This window comes from Pogona vitticeps, chromosome 3, assembly GCF_051106095.1.
Source record: "Pogona vitticeps strain Pit_001003342236 chromosome 3, PviZW2.1, whole genome shotgun sequence".
NCBI lineage: Eukaryota > Metazoa > Chordata > Lepidosauria > Squamata > Agamidae > Pogona > Pogona vitticeps.
In genome coordinates this window covers 260,594,003-260,614,452 of record NC_135785.1, presented here as the reverse complement: position 1 = coordinate 260,614,452, position 20,450 = coordinate 260,594,003, and the positions used below count along the sequence as shown (strand labels likewise).

Genomic DNA, 20,450 nt, shown 5'->3' with positions numbered 1-20,450 from the left:
AGAATTCAAAGCCTTAGTCCACACTAGACAGCTGTGCCTGTTTCCCCTTTTTCTGTGTTCCAAATGTTAAAACCTCGTGTTCATGTCGGAGAGCCCATGTAGTATAGTGGATGAAACATAAGAAGATAATAGGAGCCCTGTACTGGATCCGGCCAAGGGCCCTTCTAGTCCAGCTTCCTGTCTCTCACTGTGGCCCCACCAGATGGCTCTGGGAGCACACGAGACAACTAGATACCTGTCTCCTGATCCCCCTCCACTGCATCTGTCATTTGGAGGTCCCTTCCTTCAAAGCCCGACGATAATACATCCCCATCATGGCTTGTAACCTGTGATGGACTTTTCCTCCAGGAATCTGTCTGATCCCCTTTTTAAAGGCATCTAGGCCAGATGCCATCCCCACATCCTGTGGCAAGGAGTTCCACAGACTAACAACACGCTGGATAAAGACATATCATCCTTGGTCTGTTCTCACTCTCCCAACCCTCCATTGGAGTGGATGTCCCCTGGTTCTAGTATTGTGCCAGAGTATTCATTCATTCATTCATTCATTCATTCATTCATTCATTCATTCATTCATTCATATATATCCCACCTATCTGGTCAAACGACCACATTCATTCATTCATTCATTCATTCATTCATTCATTCATTCATTCATTCATTCATTCATTCATTCATTCATATATATCCCACCTATCTGGTCAAATGACCACTCTAGGCAGCTACCAACATATATAACCATATATAAAATATGGCTGAGACAATCTGAATTTCCTACTCAACCATGGAAACTCACCTGAGGGCGGCGAATTTAAGGTGTTCCTCGAACATCTCACCTACCTCAAAGATCCCCTGAGGGTTGCCGTAAATTGGAAGCGATTTGATAGCCCACAACAACAGTAACGTGTTCCTCAGTTTCAAATGTGAAGAAATGTGTGCACATTGATTAAACCCTGATCTAAAGCAAATGGAAACAATTCTCACCCGCCGCTAATAGTGTTCTTTCTACAGGGCAACTGCATTACCTGTGATGGGAGAGATGACAATAAGGAGTACTCCAACATCCGAGCGGCAATGAAAGTCCTCATGTTCACCGACACCGAGAACTGGGAGATTTCTAAGCTTCTTGCAGCCATCTTGCATCTGGGGAACTTGCGGTATGAAGGTAGTATATGGCGAACAGTACTGGATAACCATGGTAGCAAAGCGGGTTGGAAGTGATTAGTTAGGACTGTGGTATTTATTTATTATTTAGTCTTTGGTTCCCTCTAGTGGCCAGTTTTGATAATACAGACCACCCTCTAGTGGCCAGTTTTGATAATACAGACCACCCTCTAGTGGCCAGTTTTGATAATACAGACCACCCTCTAGTGGCCAGTTTTGATAATACACACATTTCGTGGGTGAGGGGTGTTATTTAATATTTTCAGGCAGTGGATAAGCGAAACTACGGGTAATGACCCCACTGTATAAAGCATTTGTTAACTAAAGTTAATCTTACTTAGTCATATTCTAATTGCCAACCAAAATTCTAGAAGCAGAGGTACCGAGGTAGTTGACTATTGAAGACCCATTAAATCAACGGCTGGATGGTGGGTCAACACTTCCATAAATCCCATTGATTCAATGGGTCTAATTATAGTTGGGACCTGTCGCGTAGTGGTCAATGTGGAAGGGCAGTGTCCAGTCACCCTTCCACACCAGGAGTCCAGAAAGGCAGCCAGATGGACGTCTTAAACAACAGTAATGAAGTATTTACTGCCTCATAAAACTCATGTGGAGTACCATTTTGACACTCTGCATATTGCTTGCCTGCATTTGATACCCAGGGCCCTGTCAACAAATTCCTTGGTCCAAGGTTAGGAATACCACCTGATTATGAAAGGACATAGCTGGCTGGATTGCTCAGTGGTTTCAGTCTCTGGCTGTGGATCCAGAGGTTGGGAGTTCGATTCCCCATTTGTGCCTCTCCAGAGAGAATAGCCAGCCTGGGTAGCCTTGGGCCAGCTGCGCACAGTCTCAGATCTGTCCCCTGAAGAAGGGAAGCGGAAACCACTTCTAAGTATGCTCTACCTGGAAAATCTTCCCAAAAAGGGTCATTATAAGTCAGAATTGACTTGACAGCACACAATTATGATACCCAATGTGACGTGGTGGATAGACTGATGGAGACCAGGGTTCGAATCCCTGCTCAGCCATGGAAACTCACTTGGAGAGTGGAACTAGTAAAGCCACTCCTTAAATATCTTATTTACCTGTTAGGATTGCTATAAGTCCAGCCAGACTTGACAGCATTGTGAAAATCATGAAAGGAATTCGTTTGAGATGAGGCAAAAGAAATGAAAGAGAGATCTAAGAATGAGGGAAAATATAGAAGCATCTATAAGCTGATTTTTGTCTGGGGGTTGAGAGTCATCTGCTGAGAGGGTGATGCTCCCCTATGACTTTACCTGTTCTCTACTTTCTTCAGAAGGGGTGGACTACAGCTCCCATCAGTCTAAGTATACGAGGGCAAGGGATTATAGTCGCTGTGATCCAGCACCTCAGGAGGGTTTTATGTCAGGGAATAGTGCTGTGCTAACATATTGGAAGGTGGACTAAACACGACTAAATAACATGACGTCCCATGGATTTCTCTTCCAGAGAAAATTTTAAACTGTTGAGGTGTGTTTGTGGCAGAGTTCAGTATGAGGAAAACTGAGTGTGACCTTAATTTAAAAAATGATAATAATACTGACAGAACCCTGATTGGAAGAAGGTGGGGAAAAGAATCTGAGGTAGAGAGGGAAGCCATTGGTTGCTACTGAGTTGACTGACAGCAACCTCAGTCTAGAAAGGTCCCCCTTTTAGCTTAAAAAATATATATTTAAAGGCATCTTAGATAGGTTGCACTTTCCAGCAAGACTCACATAGGATACTTCCTGGCTGGAACATCTTCACTGCACAGGGAAGTAAAGGAACACATAAAGATAAATAAATCCATGCCCAGTATGCAATAAAAGACGACAGAACAAGGAATCAATCCATATGTTTGTGTATAATGTATGTTAGTGTGTGTGGACAACACATTCATATGTAAAATCATATTTATTTTTCCTTGATGAGGTCTAGGTGCATTCCTTTCCCAAACGTTTCTGCAACTGGCTTGTTTCTGATTTCCTCCCTACAGCCCGAACCTACGACAACCTAGATGCCTGCGAGGTCATTCATTCAGCATCGCTGATCACAGCTGCTTCGTTGCTAGAGGTGAGCGGGACCTCTCCTTTCTGCACCTTGATCGCTTCTCTTCAGCTAGTCCTGTTGTTGGACACAAGTGAACGCTGCAAGTAAATGTTGCAGCATGGAACATTTTTCTGGCTGGCTGGAACCCTGTTCTCTTCATTGCATTTCCCATGTCTTGACCGACAAGTGAGACCTGTAGCAAAACAAAGTGTCCCCGCCCCTCACAGCAAGAAAGCTCTTGTTTCAGAGTTTGGAAATATTATCTTTCTTTGGACTACAACTCCCAGCTGGCTGGAGGATTCTGGCAGCTGTAGTCCGAAAGGCAACATTTTGAAGCTCTGTTCTGTTTCCACTTTCACCGGGTAGGTCTGTTCTCTAGAGCTTCAGATAAACATGAGCATCACCTTTTTGCTGCTCTCTCCCTGTGATTTAGTCTATTGGCCACACAGTCCCCCCACCCCGAAATCAGCTCTATGCCTCCAGAGCCCCGGTCTACTCCCGTCTCTTCCTATATCAGTAGGTTGCCAAGTCAATAAGGAGAAGCCTGGGGGGAAAGTGTGCCCTTTCAATGTGTTGCTCTAGGGCCAAAGCCCTGGTTGCTCCATCCTAGCTACCTCATTGTCTTAGATTAGGCAACAGCTCATTTGCCCTCACCGACTGCCCTTCACAGAGGGGTCATCATAGGCATCCTTCAGTCTCAAGAGACTATGGTAACATGCTCTGAATCGAGGAGCGCCTTCTCCAGAGCATGAAGCCTGGGTAAAGTAATATGGAGGATAGGCTATTACCCAAGCAGCAGATCCCCCCTCTCCACATTGCTGAAATGGTCCAATGGAAAGGCAAGAGCCAATACAACTGGTTCCAGCAACGTCGCAGGAGTTGGCAGAACGACACGAACTGCTAGCTGCTCAAAGTGACAGGCAGCAATTCATTGTTTTCCTTTCCATGGCATCCAGGTTGATCCTCAGGATTTGATGAACTGTCTCACCAGCCGGACTATTATCACGAGGGGCGAGACCGTCTCCACCCCTCTGAGCATGGAGCAGGCGCTGGATGTGCGAGATGCTTTTGTCAAGGTAAATCCTGGATCATGCTCTAATCTCTTCTTCTACTGCTCCTTTCTTCGTTAAATATGGAGAATCACAATCTCCTTTGTGATGTCTGTGAGTCGCCCACAAGGGTCTTGTGCCTGCTGAGAAACCTGTCCAGAATGTTCTAGAAGTGAGTAGCCTTCCTGTCCCACCCATGCTTTTGTGCACCTCAGCCAACTTACCTCAGTTTCTTATTTTCTGTCACATGAGAAGGCAGCATTTAAAAATGTTCGTTCTCCCCTTTCTACAAAGTTTTGAAGGGCTCTTGTATACAGCTCATCGTACTTGTTCTTCCAAAGAAGCAAAAGCTTTTGTTTTAATGTCATCTTCTTCAAGCCTGTTTGCTGCCTGGCTGCAAATAATTGGTTCAAAAAAACTCATAATTTGCTTTAAAAAAAAAAAAAAAGCAACTGAGGCTGTATGTAGAACTTTTTCTTTGTTCACTTAATCAGTACCTCCTCAATTAGCCCCCACTGCAGCTGTGGCTTCGGGACCAAACCCTGTGGTATCAACGTCCTCCTGCATTAGCTCCTCCTGCAACGTGGTGGTTTTCCTCAACACTGAAAGACTTCCAATCAAAGTTTTTCCCTGGAACCTGCTCCTTTCAGGAGAACCTAGCAAAGGGTCACAATCTGAGGCATGAGAAGTTAAGAAGAAAATTAAGAGATCAGATAAACATCCTGTTTTCTGCCATGTCTACTACGTTGGCTTTGTCTTTTCATATCAGTTTCTTTATTTGCTCTTTTGATCTTAATAATAATAATAATAATTTTAGAACTGTAGAGCTGGAAGGGACCTTATAGATCATTGATTCTAGACCCTGTCAAAGAGTCACAATGGGGGATCAAACTCCCAACCTCTAGCTCAGCAGCTGGAGACCTAAACCACTCTCCATCAGTTGACTTCAGCTTCATCTGCTGTGGAGACTCTGAAACCCTCTCATGGTGGTCAACCTTCTTAGGATCAAGATGGGCAGCCCTTAGGAGAAGTTGTGTGTATTGGTGCCTTTCTCTGCTAGCGAGAACCGCCATACACAGTGTTTTCAATAGTGTTCTTGATCACCATTATATCATGACTAGGACCTACAGTCTCCTCTGGCTCAGTGTCTCCCCGCCCCACAACACTGACGTTCTCCTTAGGACTGGTAATCTACTCAGGATGGACATTTGTGTCATCATGACTCCTGGGATTACAGCCGAGCCCTGTCAAGGTCAAATGTATGTAGTAGTAGTAGGCATCCCTCAGTCTCAAAAGACTATGGTATCGTGCTCTGTATGGAGGACTTGGAACAGCGTCTAGTGTGGCTGAGGAGGCCAATTCGAGAGTGACAATCCCTTCCACACTGGAGACAAATCCAATCTGTCCCCTGTCCAGCTCCCTGGTTTTGCTTCCTTTGTGACTTCCTCTTTGCCTCAGCCTGCTGGACAAGGGTCTCTTCAAATTGGGAGAGGCCGTGATGTACTGCCTGCCTCCAGGCTGAACGATCAGATGTCAGAGTTTCCCATCTGTTGAGGTCTATTCCTAAGGCCTTCAGATCCCGCTTGCAGATGTCCTTGTATCGCAGCTGTGGTCTCCCTCTGGGGCGATTTCCCTGCACTAATTCTCCATATAGGAGATCCTTTGGAATCCGACCATCAGCCATTCTCACAACGTGCCCAAGCCAGCGTAGACGTCGCTGTTTCAGTAATGTATGCATGCTGAAAATTCCAGCTCGTTCTAGGACTACTCTATTTGGAACTCTGTCCTGCCAGGTGATACCAAAAATCCGTCGTAGGCAACGCATATGGAAGGTGTTCAGCTTCCTCTCCTGCCAGGCACAAAGTGTCCAGGACTCGCTGCAGTACAGGAGTGTGCTCAGGACACAGGCTCTATAGACCTGGATCTTGGTATGTGTTGTCAGTTTCTTATTGAGCCATACTCTCTTTGTGAGTCTAGAGAACATGGTGGCTGCTTTCCCAATGCGTTTATCCAGCTCGACATCTAGAGAGAGGGTGTCAGAGATGGTTGAGCCAAGGTACACAAAGTCATGAACAACCTCCAATTCTTGTGTGGAGATGGTAATAGAGGGAGGCGAGTCCACACCCTGGCCCATGACTTGTGTTTTCTTCAGGCTGATTGTTAGTCCAAAGTCTTGGCAGGCCTTGCTGAAACGGTTCATGAGTTGTTGGAGGTCTTCAGCAGAGTGGGCAACAATGGCTGCATCGTCTGCAAAGAGGAAGTCCCTCATGCATTTCAGTTGGACTTTGGTCTTCGCTCTCAATCTAGAGAGATTAAAGAGCTTTCCATCTGATCTAGTCCGGAGATAGACACCTTCTGTTGCAGTTCCAAAGGCATGCTTCAGCATGACAGCAAAAAAGATCCCAAAAAGTGTTGGTGCGAGGACACAGCCCTGTTTCACTCCGCTTCGGATGTCAAAGGGATCTGATGTTGAGCCGTCAAAAACTACAGTGCCTTTCATTCCATCGTGGAAGGACCTGATGATGTTAAGGAGACGAGGTGGACATCCAATCTTGGGAAGTATTTTGAAAAGGCCATCCCTGCTAACCAAGTCAAATGCTTTTGTAAGGTCTATGAAGGCCACTAAGAGTGGCTGTTGTTGTTCCCTGCATTTCTCCTGCAACTGTCGGAGGGAGAATACCATGTCAGTGGTGGATCTATTTGCTCGAAATCCACACTGTGATTCCGGATAGACTCTGTCTGCAAGCACCTGGAGCCTCTTCAGCACAACACGGGCAAGCAGCTTCCCTACAACGCTAAGAAGAGAGATACCACGGTAGTTATTGCAGTCACCCCTGTCACCTTTGTTCTTGTACAACGTGACAATGTTTGCGTCCTTCATGTCCTGTGGTACTCCACCTTCCCTCCAGCAGAGACAAAAGATTTCATACAGTTCGGTGATGATGATCTCCTTACCGCATTTCAGCACTTCAACAGGGATGTTGTCCCTTCCAGGTGCCTTGCCAGAGGTGAGGGAATCCAAGGCCGCATTTATTTCTGCTAGGGTTGGTTCGCTGTCCAGCTCTTCCAAGACAGGCAGGCACTCAATGTTATTTAATGCTTCTTCGGTTACTACATTCTTTCTGGAATATAGCTCGGAGTAGTGCTGCACCCAGCGTTCCATCTGCTGTGCTCGGTCCTGGATGATCACACCTGTAGTAGACTTTAAGGGAGCAGATTTCTTCTGTAATGGACCTAAGGCCTGCTTGATACCATCATACATTCCTTTGATGTTACCTGTGTCCGCTGCTATCTGTATCTGAGAGCAAAGCTGAAGCCAATAGTCATTGGAGCATCTCCTGGCAGCCTGTTGGACTTGGCTACGAGCGGCTCGAAGAGCTTGCAGGTTGTACTCGCTAGGACAGGCTTTGTATGCTGCTAGAGCTCTTCTCTTATCCTCAATGGCTGGCATTAACTCCTCCGAATGGGCTTCGAACCAGTCAGCCATCTTTCTGGTCTTCTTGCCGAAGGTGGACAAGGCGGTGTTGTAGACAGTGTTCTTGAAGTATTCCCATCGTTCAGGTGCATTTACATTAGCTGGACCTGGAAGGGTTTCCTCGAGTGCTTGGGCAAATTCCTTCACTTTTCTTTGATCGCGAGTCTTGTTGATGTCAATACGTGGTCTTCCTTCCTTTTTCATGTGATACAATTTCTTTGTTCGCAGTTTTACTCTACTACACACCAGGGAGTGATCAGTATCACAATCAGCACTCTGGTAACTGCGTGTGATCGTAATACTAGGAAGGCTGGAACGTCTAGTGAGGATTAGATCGAGCTGATGCCAATGCTTGGATCTTGGATGTCTCCAGGAAACTCTGTGTTGCAGCTTCGTATTAAAGAATGTGTTGCTGACACAGAGACCATAATGTGCTTTGAGGATTTCATTCGAATGTCAAATGTATGACATTCGAATGAAATCCTCAAAGCATTATAAGATTTATAACACTCTTTGGTAGTCTGAGTCTGTGACCATCCGTCACAACTGACATCGATCCCTCTTAAGGGTTAGTTCCAGTGTGAAACCAGGTAACCTTTTCAATCATGTTAAAGTTCAGCTGGGTACCAAGGTATAAGTAGTTTCATTGTTTAAATACTTCATCCATCCCTCTTTAGAAGACAATTTCTGACATTATCGATACTGAATGTGTTGTCAGGCTCATATACACCTTGCTCCACTGTGTTTTAAGACCACCAAACTAGAGATGGGCATGAACCGCCAGTTCGGTGGTTTGTGCCAGTTGGCTTATTGGCCAGACAGGCTCGTGATTGGAGGAAGCTTAGTCTCCTGACTGTAGGAAGCTAAGCCTTGTGACTGAAGGAAGCCTGTTTACAGAGGCAAGGTATGGGCCGTTTTGTTCTCTCCTCAGCTATCTCAGCTTACTTCTGTGTAAAAGACGCCCCTCAATTTTTAGTGTAATGATTTTAGGAAAAAGTAGCATATTATACATGGAAAACGTATGGTATTTGTGGAAGACTGTAAGAGAAAAGGACAGGAGTGGCCTTTTAGGCCAGATGGGCGGGGTATAAATCAAATAAATAAATAAATAAATAAATAAATAAATAAATAAATAAATAAATAAATAAATAAATGGTTGCATTTCACACCTAGTCATGATTTAAGACCCTACTTTGGCGTTCAGTTCTTTGGAAGCTTGGTTCTGTAAAGAGCAACTAGGGTTCAAGATGATTTCATTACAAATATGATTTGTTGATTCCTTTTCTCTTCAATGCTTCCAGGGAATCTATGGAAGGCTTTTCGTGTGGATTGTGGAAAAGATCAATGCTGCCATTTACAGACCGCCTTCCCACGAACACAAGAGCGTCCGGAGATCCATCGGACTGCTGGATATCTTTGGGTTTGAGAACTTTGCCATCAACAGGTAGAGGGCCTTGGTCACCTTGCAGACAGACAGCAGAGGGTGGGTGGGGTGGGCACATCCTCCCATCCCTGAACCTTGAAAGGCTGCACACACTCAGCCGACCCCCCTCCTCCCCAAAAAATGAGATGGAACGATTGAAAAAAGGGTGGGTGGTTGATTTTTTTTTTCCCCATCGGAAAGAAGAGGCCAGTGACAGAATGAAGCAATACATGTTTTAAATTGGAGAGAAGAAAGAAGCGACGGGGGGAGAGAACCGGGCAAGCTTACCACAGCAGTGTCAGTCGTGAATTTACCTTTTTATAAAAACCTGAAGAAATCAGATGTTTACCTGGCGCCTGAAAGAATTAGCAGGCCTGCTGTGGAAGGGTGCTCCAAAGACCCAGCCTCACCAAAGAAGCTCCTTCTCACAGACCCTCACCAACCCCCCGAGTTTGCGAAAACTACCTTTTTGGACTACAGTTCCCAAAATCCCTCAGTTAGCCAGCCAGGAGCCATGTGGGTGAGGAGTTCTGGGATTTGTAGTCCAAGAACCCACTTTTCCCAAACTCTGGCCAGACCTAAACTGGCAAAAGTAGCTGACTTGAGTGGAATCTCAAGATGGTGGATGAGCCTCACGGCGCAGTAGTACGCTCGAATTCAAGAGAAAATCGTACAATCATCTTTCAGATTGGGATTCCTGCACTGAGCAGGGAGTTGGACGTGATGGCCTTCTAGGCTCCTTCCAACTCAATTATTCTGTGATTCTATGAAACTGCAGTGAAGTCTCTGCTCATGGTCTGAGTTTGATCCCAATGGGCTCAGGTAGATGACTTGAGGTTGACTCAACCTTCCATTCTTCTGAGGTCGGTAAACTGAATACCTAGTTGACTGTAGGTGAGGTGGGGTGGTCGCCATGTGAAGCCTGCATCATTAAATTGTATTTGCAAACCACCCAGAAAGTGGTTTGAATGCTTATTTTAACTACAGCTTCCATAACTTTTGGATTCAGGGAATCACTCAGAATTCTTCTTTTATTGCTGTAGAAAAATTATTCTTGGTCTACATACTTTCTTATTTCTGCCCTCCCAACCGATATATCCTTCTCATATATCATTACAGATAGATAGATAGATAGATAGATAGATAGATAGATAGATAGATAGATAGATAGATAGATAGATAGATAGATAGATAGATAGATAGATAGATAGATAGATAGATAGATAGATAGATAGATAGATAGATAGATAGATAGATAGATAGATAGATGATATCTCGTTCTCTGCTTGTTGTAAAATAAAGATCCGTTATCTCCAGTTTTGAACAGCTCTGCATAAACTTTGCAAACGAGAACCTCCAGCAGTTCTTTGTCCGCCATGTCTTCAAGCTGGAGCAAGAAGAATACAACCTGGAGAATATCAACTGGCAGCACATTGAGTTCACAGACAACCAGGACGCCCTGGACATGATCGCCATCAAGCCCATGAACATCATCTCACTCATTGATGAGGAGAGCAAGTTTCCCAAGGTCAGTGATTTACTGAAAGGGGACTGATCATCTGTATTCCAGTAGGACCGTTTTTTAATGTGCAGTTACAGACCAGACCAGTCCTGCTTGATGCCTACCGCATTTTTGGCTGCATGTCAGGAGCTACTGCTTTTTTTGTTTCGCTGTGGGTAGGATGGCTTTATTTTGATTTGGCTCCAACTTGTGGGGTCCATGAGATTGAGCCAAAGCGGCGGGTTTAAGCTTTTTTCTTTGCTTAAGCCACTTAACGATCATGAGAAACGGAAAGCTTCTTTTTCTGCTCATCTGCAGAGGGAAAGGGAGAGGATGTTTTCTCTTTCTTTTACATCGTTGCTAATGCTTCAGTGAGGCTTTGAAAAGGCCTTTTTAAAAAGCCATTTCTACACATCACTGATGCGCTACATCAATTAGCAAAAATTGAAAGAAATGGAAAACTTCCTGTCCTTTCCCCTCCACAGGGGAGCAGGAAGGAAACTTTCCATTTCTTAAGATTGTTAAGCAGCTTAAGCAAAGCATGGAGGAGGAGACAGGAAGAGAGGAGTGTTTTTGTTTCCTCTTAAAGGGAATTTAAAAATGGGTCTAGATCAGGACATTACTTAGCGATGTTCTGTTAGTGGAACAGGGAATAGAAACAACAGAAAGTCCTGTGGCATTCTAAAGATTCACATACTTTGTTCGATGGCATGAACTGCTTTGTATTTCATCAGATACAACTATTGTAGCATCAGCTCGTTGTACACAAGCCAGGGTGCGTAGGTGATTGTGGATGTCAAGTTTCCTTAAAGACAGAGGAAACTGAAATGGGATTACAACAGTTTGCTTTTGCAGTGGCTATTAACTAATTGCAAATGTCCTCACCTGAATAAACTGACCCATATGTATAGTATGATAAAAGGAATTTTTAAAAGTCTGCAATCTTATGACAAAGAAGTGAACAAAGAGAATTAATTTGCAAAAGGCAAGTGAGACCATGAAAGTAAACTAGTGCAGGGATATATAGAAGTCTTTTGTGTCTTAAAAGATCACTGTTTCTAATGATGCACTAACTGTACCATTTAGGTTTAGGGTAAATTGCTTGTACTACCAGAACTATAGTACTAGGTTTGGAACCTGAGCTTTTTCCCCCTAACTGTGGGCTGTTTTGTTTCCTTTCATGCAGGGAACAGATACCACAATGCTGAATAAGCTCAACTCTCAACATAAGCTTAACACCAACTATATCCCCCCCAGGAACAACTACGACACCCAGTTCGGCATTAACCACTTTGCGGGCATTGTGTACTATGAAACAAAAGGTAAATGGAGGAGGCTTGGGGGTGGGAGGCAAGCTGCGGAGGTTCAGATCCAGAACCAACCTTCAGCAGAAGATCACAGCTTAGTGGAAGAGCTGATGCTTGAAATAAGGAAGGTTCCCGCTTGATTCCTTGATTAAGACTCGCTCATACATTCAGAACCCAAAGACCTCTTTCCTATCAGACTGTAAAGATGCCATGAAAATGCGATTTCTGCCATCGACAGCAGTCGATCATGGGTCTCTTGTGTCCCCGTTCTGTTTTTGTGGCTCCTGGTAATCAACACACAAAAAAGCTGTTCCCGGGGGCCTCTGAGAGTCACATTTTTCTTTAAAATTAGCAACAACCCATTCATGCCTTGTTTCACCCCCTCCAAAGGTATTTTTATGAAACTGGGAATCAAACTGGTCAATCTCAAAAGTGCTCATCACGGTCGTCCTCAGATGATGAAGAGGATGTTTGATTATAATTATACGCCTCCTTTCCACTGTGCAGTAGCATTCAAGGTGGCTTGTGATCTTTGTAAAAGAATAAAACCAACTGTAACTATAAAATATATAATATATGGTTTTGGTTTTATTGTTTTTAAATTTGTAAACCGCCCAGAGTTAGACCCTTGGTCTAGATGAGCGGGATAGAAATCTAATAAATAAAATAAATAATAAATACAGTAAATAAGTAAAACCAGTGCTTACTCTCAAAAGTGTAAAAATCAACGAAATGCATTAAAAACTATTAAAATCAACAAAGTGCACAGCAAGAATAGCAATGCATCATGCGGGTTAAAGACCATATGCCAGTTTAGAAATAATATGTTTTTGCTCTCTTCTTGTGAGTAATCAAGAGTGGAAACGGAATGCCAAATTGAGGAAATCCCTCGCCAATGTTTTCCTTGGATTTTGCTTTGGCTGATCTTGGTAGTCATACCATAACTTAGCCTCAACATCTAAGACAGATTGGGGTTCCGATCTGGTCTATAAGCACCGGCCTATCTCATGTTGTGGCTGTCTTTCACTGCAGGGTTTCTCGAGAAAAACAGGGACACCCTCCATGGAGACATCATCCAGTTGGTGCACTCCTCAAGAAACAAATTCATCAAGCAGATCTTCCAGGCTGATGTAGCCATGGTAAGGCGTATCTTGTAAAGAAGGGCACGGGTGGGTCCTATTGTCAGATTTTGTGGGGAAAGATCTCTCTGGATTTCATAGATCTAGATTAGAGATGGGCACGAACAAAAAAAAACACACACACAAAAAACCAAACCAAGAAATTTGTGGAAAATGGCTGGTTCGTTGGGTTGGGTTGGGTTGGGTTGGATTGGGCCAGGTTCATCAAAACCACGGAACCTAATTTGATCTGAGCCACAGACTTTTTTAAAATCATTTGCCCAAACTTCCTGATGTGTTCTCCCTGACCCCTTCCCATTGCCCGCCACCTCTGCCGCCACCCCTGTCATCTTCAGAGGCAGCCCAGCCGTCTCCCACAGACCGGGCTGCCTCTGAAAAAAATAAACCTGGTTGTGTTTCGTGCCCCTCTAGACCAGTATTCCTAGAACTTGGTATCCCTCAGTTGTGTGGGTGAAGGATTATGGAGCTTCTCAGCTCGTTGGTGGTGGACCTAAATTTTGGGGGGCCCAAAGCTTGAACTCTTCTGGGGGCCCTCTAGTTAACCACTGTTATCTTCTCCAGTGAGGTTGTTCCATGACAAATCATCACAATTTTTTTCAAGTGTGGACAAATGTTCCATCTAAGAGGCCTCCAGGGATAGGGGCCCTGAAGCTGAAGCTTCATTAGTTTCCTGGTAGATCTGCCCCTGATGCTACTACATCTGGAGGTAGATCTGGGACTCCTCAGGTTTAGAAAAGATAAACAAAGTGATATAGTGTGGGCGTGTACAGGGACAGGAGGCCCAGCTCGTGGAAGGAGGAATCTGGGCTATTGCTTCTGAAGATGGTGGTGGTGGAGAAGGAAGAGGAGCAGAAGGAGGAAGGACCTGGTAAAGGATGCAATGGGGGCAGTTGGAAGTGGTTGGGGCTTCCGTTTTACCAAAGCAAAATGAAACACCAGGCAGAAAAATAAAATCAATGCTCTGTTTTGTTTCGAGAAAACGGAATGCACGAACTGAACCACAAACCGAACTGTAAACCCATCTGGGTGGTGAGGTTTTTTTTCAATTCGCAGTTCGGTTTGTGTCTTCCTCTAGTCTAATTAAAACAAACATACGGTATACGTTTTGGTAGGATAAACATGGATCAATTCACACAACGAACTTCATTTGGGAGCGTGGAAGGGCAAAGTGCCATTTGCGGTAGTTTCGTTCAGAGCTTAATATGTGTGAGTTGCCGTTCATTGACAAAGCGGCAGAGGGGAGCCTTTCCCCCTTGCAAATGGGGTTGGCATTGAAATTTCGAAGCAGGTGTTCTGTTCCTTCATGAAGGCTAGCCCTAAAGAACACTATATTTCTCTGCCTAGTTGATGTTTATGGCAAAAACCCACTGAGTCTATGAAACCATTCTCATACCTCTGTAGAGTTTCCATTTGAAAAATGAATGTCAAAATCAGCAGCCACCAGCTTTCAATGGTGCAGTTAGAAGCTGTGTTAATGCAAGCAAAGCGCCCAGGCACAATTAGGATCTGTTCTGATTAGAGATACGTGAGCAGAATACTGGGTACCCTTCCAGATTGAGTGATAGATTGATTATTTATTTATTTAGCACATTTTTATGCCAAGCGACTTACTGCAGAAATGTCTACTCAGGGCAGTTAACATAACAACAGACATAAACAAAAGCAATATATCTACATACCAAATTCCCAACAGGACGATTAATTTAAACACACACACACACACACACACACACACACACACACACACACACACACACACACACACACACACACACACATATGGGGCGGAGAGGGAGGGAGGGAGAGAGAAAGCCAAACTCCACTAACACTTCAGGGAAGAATATAATGGAATGCTTCTTTAAACAACTCAGTCTTTGGAAACCACCTGAACAATTTTAAATAAATAAATGGTAAATGCAGAAGATTGGGGCTTACGGGAAGGCTATTCCATAAGAAAGGGGCCACAGCTGAGAAGGCACAATTCTTGTTGGAGGCCTTCGAACCTCTCCGGGAGAGGCTGCTCACGGCAGCAAGGCTGAAGAAGATCGGGTGGGGCAAGCAGAAGTTCTGAAACGGAGGCATTCCGACATGTAATGAGTTTCCAAATCATTTAAGGGCTTTGCCTATTAGAATCAATGCCTTGAACTTGGTACTGGGAGGCAATGTTGATGGGCAGGAACTGGTGAAATATGATGAGTAGCTTCTGATACGGGGAAGGAGCACAAGCTTTGGAGATACAAACTGTGCTCGTAATTAGAGATGAACACAAATTGCTTCATGCCAAGTTGTCTCAAGTCAACCGTGGTGCCATGCGTTCCCTTTCCCCGCCCCTCTGGCTGGCTCCCCCGCTCACTCAAAGGCTGTACTGTGGGCTTCCCTGCCCTGCCTCCTCCTTGGAGTGGGTGGCTGCTGGGGGAGGCAGAAGAGGGAAGCAGGCACTCCTGCCAGGATTGGACAGTTGTGTGATGAGGAGGGGCCGAATTGTGGGTGCCAGTTAGTGAGGAGGGGAGCCAGTAGGGGTGTGGGGGGAAAGGAAGGTGTGGCATGTGTGGTGCACATCAACGACTTGGCACAAAGTGATTCATGCCCATCTCTACTCATAATATCAGAGGATATATGGGATACGTCCAATTCTGGGCACTGAAGTTTACCTATGTCATTCACTGAGACTCACAAGAGCACCCTTTTCCCTCCTGGAAGTCCTTCCTCAAATCCATGTGCCCTTTTGGCCTGTATAACAGAGGAACCTTTGCTGAGATTGGGGGACCGGGTTGAGTTACTTGACCTTATGATTTCAGGGAGTATGGTTGAGGTGGGGGCAGCAGCAGCTTATCTGCTCCTCTTGAGATCATCCAGTCTGTGGCTGTAGGATGATGCCGAGGAACTACATATCCCACTCCACAAAAATAGTTCCCCAATTCCATGGAGCACAACATGGAAATTTCAAGTCCTAAACTCAAGCTGCCCTAGTAAATCAACTGATCCAGTAGTTTAATCAACTCAAAATATTTTGTTTGGCTGAAAAGTTGCCCCTGATTAATCGGAGCCACTGATCTGAAATGCTTGTTAACAGACACCTGCTAGCAAATAACATCTTAGAAGAGGTGTGAACCTCTTAGGCATGCATGCGAGATTTTAAATGTGGATTTGTCAAAGGGAGCTATGAATTCCTTAGATCAAGAGAGTGATGGAGGAAGAAACTAAAGCAAATGCATAAAAAGATCAAGAGATCATAAAAGGCAGGAAATCATGGCATGGGAAATGGAAAGTATAGATGGTTACAGCTGATCATTCAAGAGGGGAAAAAAGTATTGCAGGAAGAACTTGTTGGCTAAAAATCCTTCAACACTGCTTTGGGTGCAATACAACATCACTGTTAAGACCTGCAGCACCCAGAGTCGGACGAGCCATGAGGACAGTCATTCTCCACTCAGAGAGGGATGGGAAGAAATAATAAGGAAAAAGTAGATTTTCTGAGCTAGCGCTCTGTGTTATATCTGCATACATAGCAAAGTTTCCTGAACAATGATTTTTCTTCACTCCATATAGACAAATCTATACCTATAGAGATGGGCGTGAACTGCCGGTTTGATGGTTCATGGCAGGTGTTTGGTGCTTCAAGCCCTGCCTCCTCTGTTGGGCGCCCGTTCAGAAGCAACGTCCGGAGGGGAGGCAGGGAAGCCGGGCCAAACACCAGTTCAGCCAATAAGCAATCCAGTGCAAATGGCCAAACCCGTGGGTTGTGCGCGTCTCTAGAACCTATTAGTTAACTAAAAACCATGGCCTGCTAACATTTCTTTCATCAGAGGACAGGCATCTTTGGAACATGAAGAATGCCCCTTGATGGCATTGATTTGGTGTTCCTGACTCAGTAATGTGTGTACAATTAGAAAAAGAGTTTAGGAAAGGTGTGCTTTTTGGACTCCAGCTCCCATGATCCCCCACTTCTACAGCTAGTGGCCCTGCTGGCCAGGGGATTATGTGTGGTATTTTTTTTCCACGAAAGTTTGGCAAATTTTGCATGTTCAGATCTTAAGTATGGGATGCAGGACATGTAATAATGGGCTCGAGTTACAGGAAGCCGGAGCATTAGTCTGCCATTGAACGTGAAGAAGACCAAGATAGGAGAACACTCTTCAAAGACTTGAAAGGCTGCCCTACAGAGGAGGGGCAGGATCTGTTCTCGATCATCCCACAGTGCAGGATGTGTAATAATGGGCTCAAGTTACAGGAACCCAGATTTTGGTTGAATCTCAGGACAAAACTTCCTGTTAGAGCAGTATGACAGTGGAACCCATGACCTCAGGAGGGGGCGCATGTGACTTTGCCTCTCTTCGTGCAGTGCTCCTCTTCCTCCACACACACACAGCAATTATTTTATCCCTTTTGCTTTCTCAGGGGGAGTAGTCATGCATGCTCGGGGGCAAAGTCACGCATAAGGGGCAGACCACTGTCCAGTGGGGCTGAAAATTAGAGGGAAGGTTGGTTCCAAGTTCTCCCGCAGAGGCTGAAAACTGAAGATAATAGCAGACGCTATATGTAGCATGGTAAAAGAAAAAGAAAAAAACCCTAGAAATATATATTTACATCATGTACTACTAGAACTGGCCACTAGAGGGAGCCAGAGACCATGCTATGTGTCCTTCAACAACAGGAATACACAGCATGGTCTCTGCCTCCCTCTAGTGGCCAGTTCTGGTAAATACATACATACTTCCAGGGTTTTTTTTATTTTAATAGTTGCAATATTTTTTGACTGTGAATAAGTGAAATCGCCGATCCCGTGGAAGGCCATATGTATATGTGATGCAGACCAAGGCACCCTCACAGCCAGCCTTCTGTCCCTATGGGAGGAGAACAGAGACCAAAGTGTGTCTCTGAAAAAGCAGGAAGTGATTTAAGGAAGAAGTCACCTAGGAACGTCACCTGCAAGGGAGGGCATCAGTCTACAAGTGGTCGCAGAAAACCAGGAGAGGCCAAGATGCTGAAGCCCACCTGGCGATCATCCCCCCCTCTCATCCCTTATTGATTATTTTAAATCCTACGTTGCAGCATTTTTTTTAAAAAAGCAGAATAAACGTTTGTTTTTTCCTTCCGTCAAGATATCTTGAATGAAAATTAAGGGAGGAAATGGACCGCGGTTAGGTGACTGGGTCACCGTAGCCACAGATCCTGTTTTCCTGGCTTATCATGTATCTCCTGGGTCCAGGCAGGAAGCTCCCGGCCTTTAATCTCCTTCTGCACTCAAATGAAAAGCGACAGAGGGTTTCAGAGACTTCTCGATCCTTATCGACGTCCGATGCATGGAGTTTGCTTTTAATTGGCAAGAAAAGCTTCTGCCAGAACTGCAGTTGCTATTCCCGCTTGGGGTGAAGGAATTAAATTCTCTCTGTAGGCTCACAGGAGACTCATTCACTTCCTGCTTATTGCAGCTACGCGGTTGCAGTGGTTGTTCATTGTGTATTGGAAGTGTTTTTTTTTTGTAAACAGTAACAGAATCTCCCTCCCATATATTGCAGATTTACCAACTCAGCTGGTGAGGAATCGGAAGGCAAAATAATAAGCCTTCATTTCCCATAAGTCCTTACTTATGAGTAGACCTTCGCTCTAGATGGGCGGGGTATAAATCTAATAAAATAAAATAAATAATAAATAAATTACCCTAAACATCCGTTGAACGGGCTGGATAGCTCAGTGGTTCAGGTAGTTGGCTGTGGATCCGGAGGGTTGGGAGTTCGATTCCCCCCACTGGGCCTCTCTGGGAGAAAAACCAGCCTGGGTACCCTTGGTCCAGCGGCGCAGTAATCCCAGGGCGCCCCCTAGAGGAAGGGAATGGGAAAACCATTTCTAATTATTCTCTATTCGGGGAAACTCTGAAAATGGGCACCATTAAGTTAGAATTGACTTGACAGCATGCAATTATCATCATTATTATTAAGCATCAGTTCTTTTGTTTAATAATGGTGTTTGCCTTGCGATGCCTCTTCTATGTTAAGCAATCTGGGGCAGTCACGTGTATGCTGTAAGTCTGGTTATGGTGTTTATGTTAGAGCATGGGGGAAAAATTAGATTCAGACTTAACTTCCAAGATTTTGCAGTGTTCCAGACGGAAACGGTTTAACTTCCTTCTTCGGACGGAGCCATGTGGCGCGGTGATTAAACTGCCGTACTATAGCCAGAACTCTGCTCACGACCAGGGGTTCAATCCCAGGTAGCTGTTTCAAGGTACACTTAGCCTTCCATCCTTCCAAGGTCGGTAACTGAGTACCTAGCTTGCAGGGGGGTAGGGGGTGGGAGGACAACGTGAAGCCTTTATAATTAAGACATAAGACATAAGAAATTTATTTGTCATTGCACTCACAAGTGGGTTCAACGAAATGAGGTGCTCTTCCCCAAGGTAAAACTGGACAACACCACTACAAAAAAAAGTTAAAAATATACACAACACTCACCATACAAATATAAATACCCCGTTTCTCCCAGCAATTAAAATTCCACCAAAAACTTATGACCCCGCATTTAAACTCAATACTGCACTTGGGTAAAAGCTGTTCTTGAATCTGCTTGTCCTTGCTTTCAATACCCTGAATCTCCTTCTCGATGGTAATAGTTTAAAGAGCTGATGTCCTGGATGAGAGGAGTCTTTCAGTATGTTAGATATCTTCCTCTTACATCTGTTCTTATACAATTCTTCCAAAGAGGGGAGTGAACAGCCAATGATGTTTTGGGCCGTCTTAATCACCCTTTGAATTGCCTTTTTCTCTGCCACTGTGCAGCTCGTGAACCATACACAGAGACAGTAGGATAATATGCTCTCAGTCGAACTCCGATAGAAGGTGGTTAACAAACTCTCAGTCAATTGTTGTTTTCTAAGAATCCTTAGAAAATACAACCATTGTTGCGCCTTCCTGATTAACGCATCGGTGTTTGCACTCCAAGTCAGGTCATTTGTTATGATGGTCCCAAGAAACTTACATTCAACCACCTGTTCCACACAAACTCCATCTATATACAGTGGCTGAATGTCTGCTCTTTTTTTCCTATAGTCCACTATAAATTCCTTGGTTTTTTGGATGTTAAATAGAAGATTGTTTTTTTTTGCACCAGCGGGATAGCTGTAATACCTCATCCCGATACGCAGACTCATCATCCCCGGAAATAAGTCCTACTAGTGTAGTGTCGTCTGCGAATTTGATAATCCTATTACTGGGATGGTTATTGGTGCAATCCGATGAATAAATGGAGAACAGTAGTGGACTAAGGACACAACCTTGTGGAGTGCCAGTGCTGAGTATCTTGTCAGTAGAGATGTAGTCATTCAGTTTAACCCTTTG

General features: G+C 44.5%; 1 protein-coding gene across 6 annotated transcripts in view; it reads left to right on the top strand.

The window, feature by feature from the left end:
* Positions 1 to 20,450, top strand: part of MYO7A (myosin VIIA) — a 148,117-nt gene that overhangs the window by 59,149 nt on the left and 68,518 nt on the right. For all 6 annotated transcript variants that reach the window (XM_078390211.1, XM_072993470.2, XM_072993469.2 and 3 more), the window contains 7 exons: positions 1,012 to 1,165; positions 3,170 to 3,246; positions 4,179 to 4,298; positions 9,048 to 9,190; positions 10,487 to 10,697; positions 11,857 to 11,992; positions 13,010 to 13,116. In XM_078390211.1, coding sequence (XP_078246337.1) covers positions 1,012 to 1,165; positions 3,170 to 3,246; positions 4,179 to 4,298; positions 9,048 to 9,190; positions 10,487 to 10,697; positions 11,857 to 11,992; positions 13,010 to 13,116 — 948 coding nt within the window. The remainder of the gene's footprint in view (positions 1 to 1,011; positions 1,166 to 3,169; positions 3,247 to 4,178; positions 4,299 to 9,047; positions 9,191 to 10,486; positions 10,698 to 11,856; positions 11,993 to 13,009; positions 13,117 to 20,450) is intronic.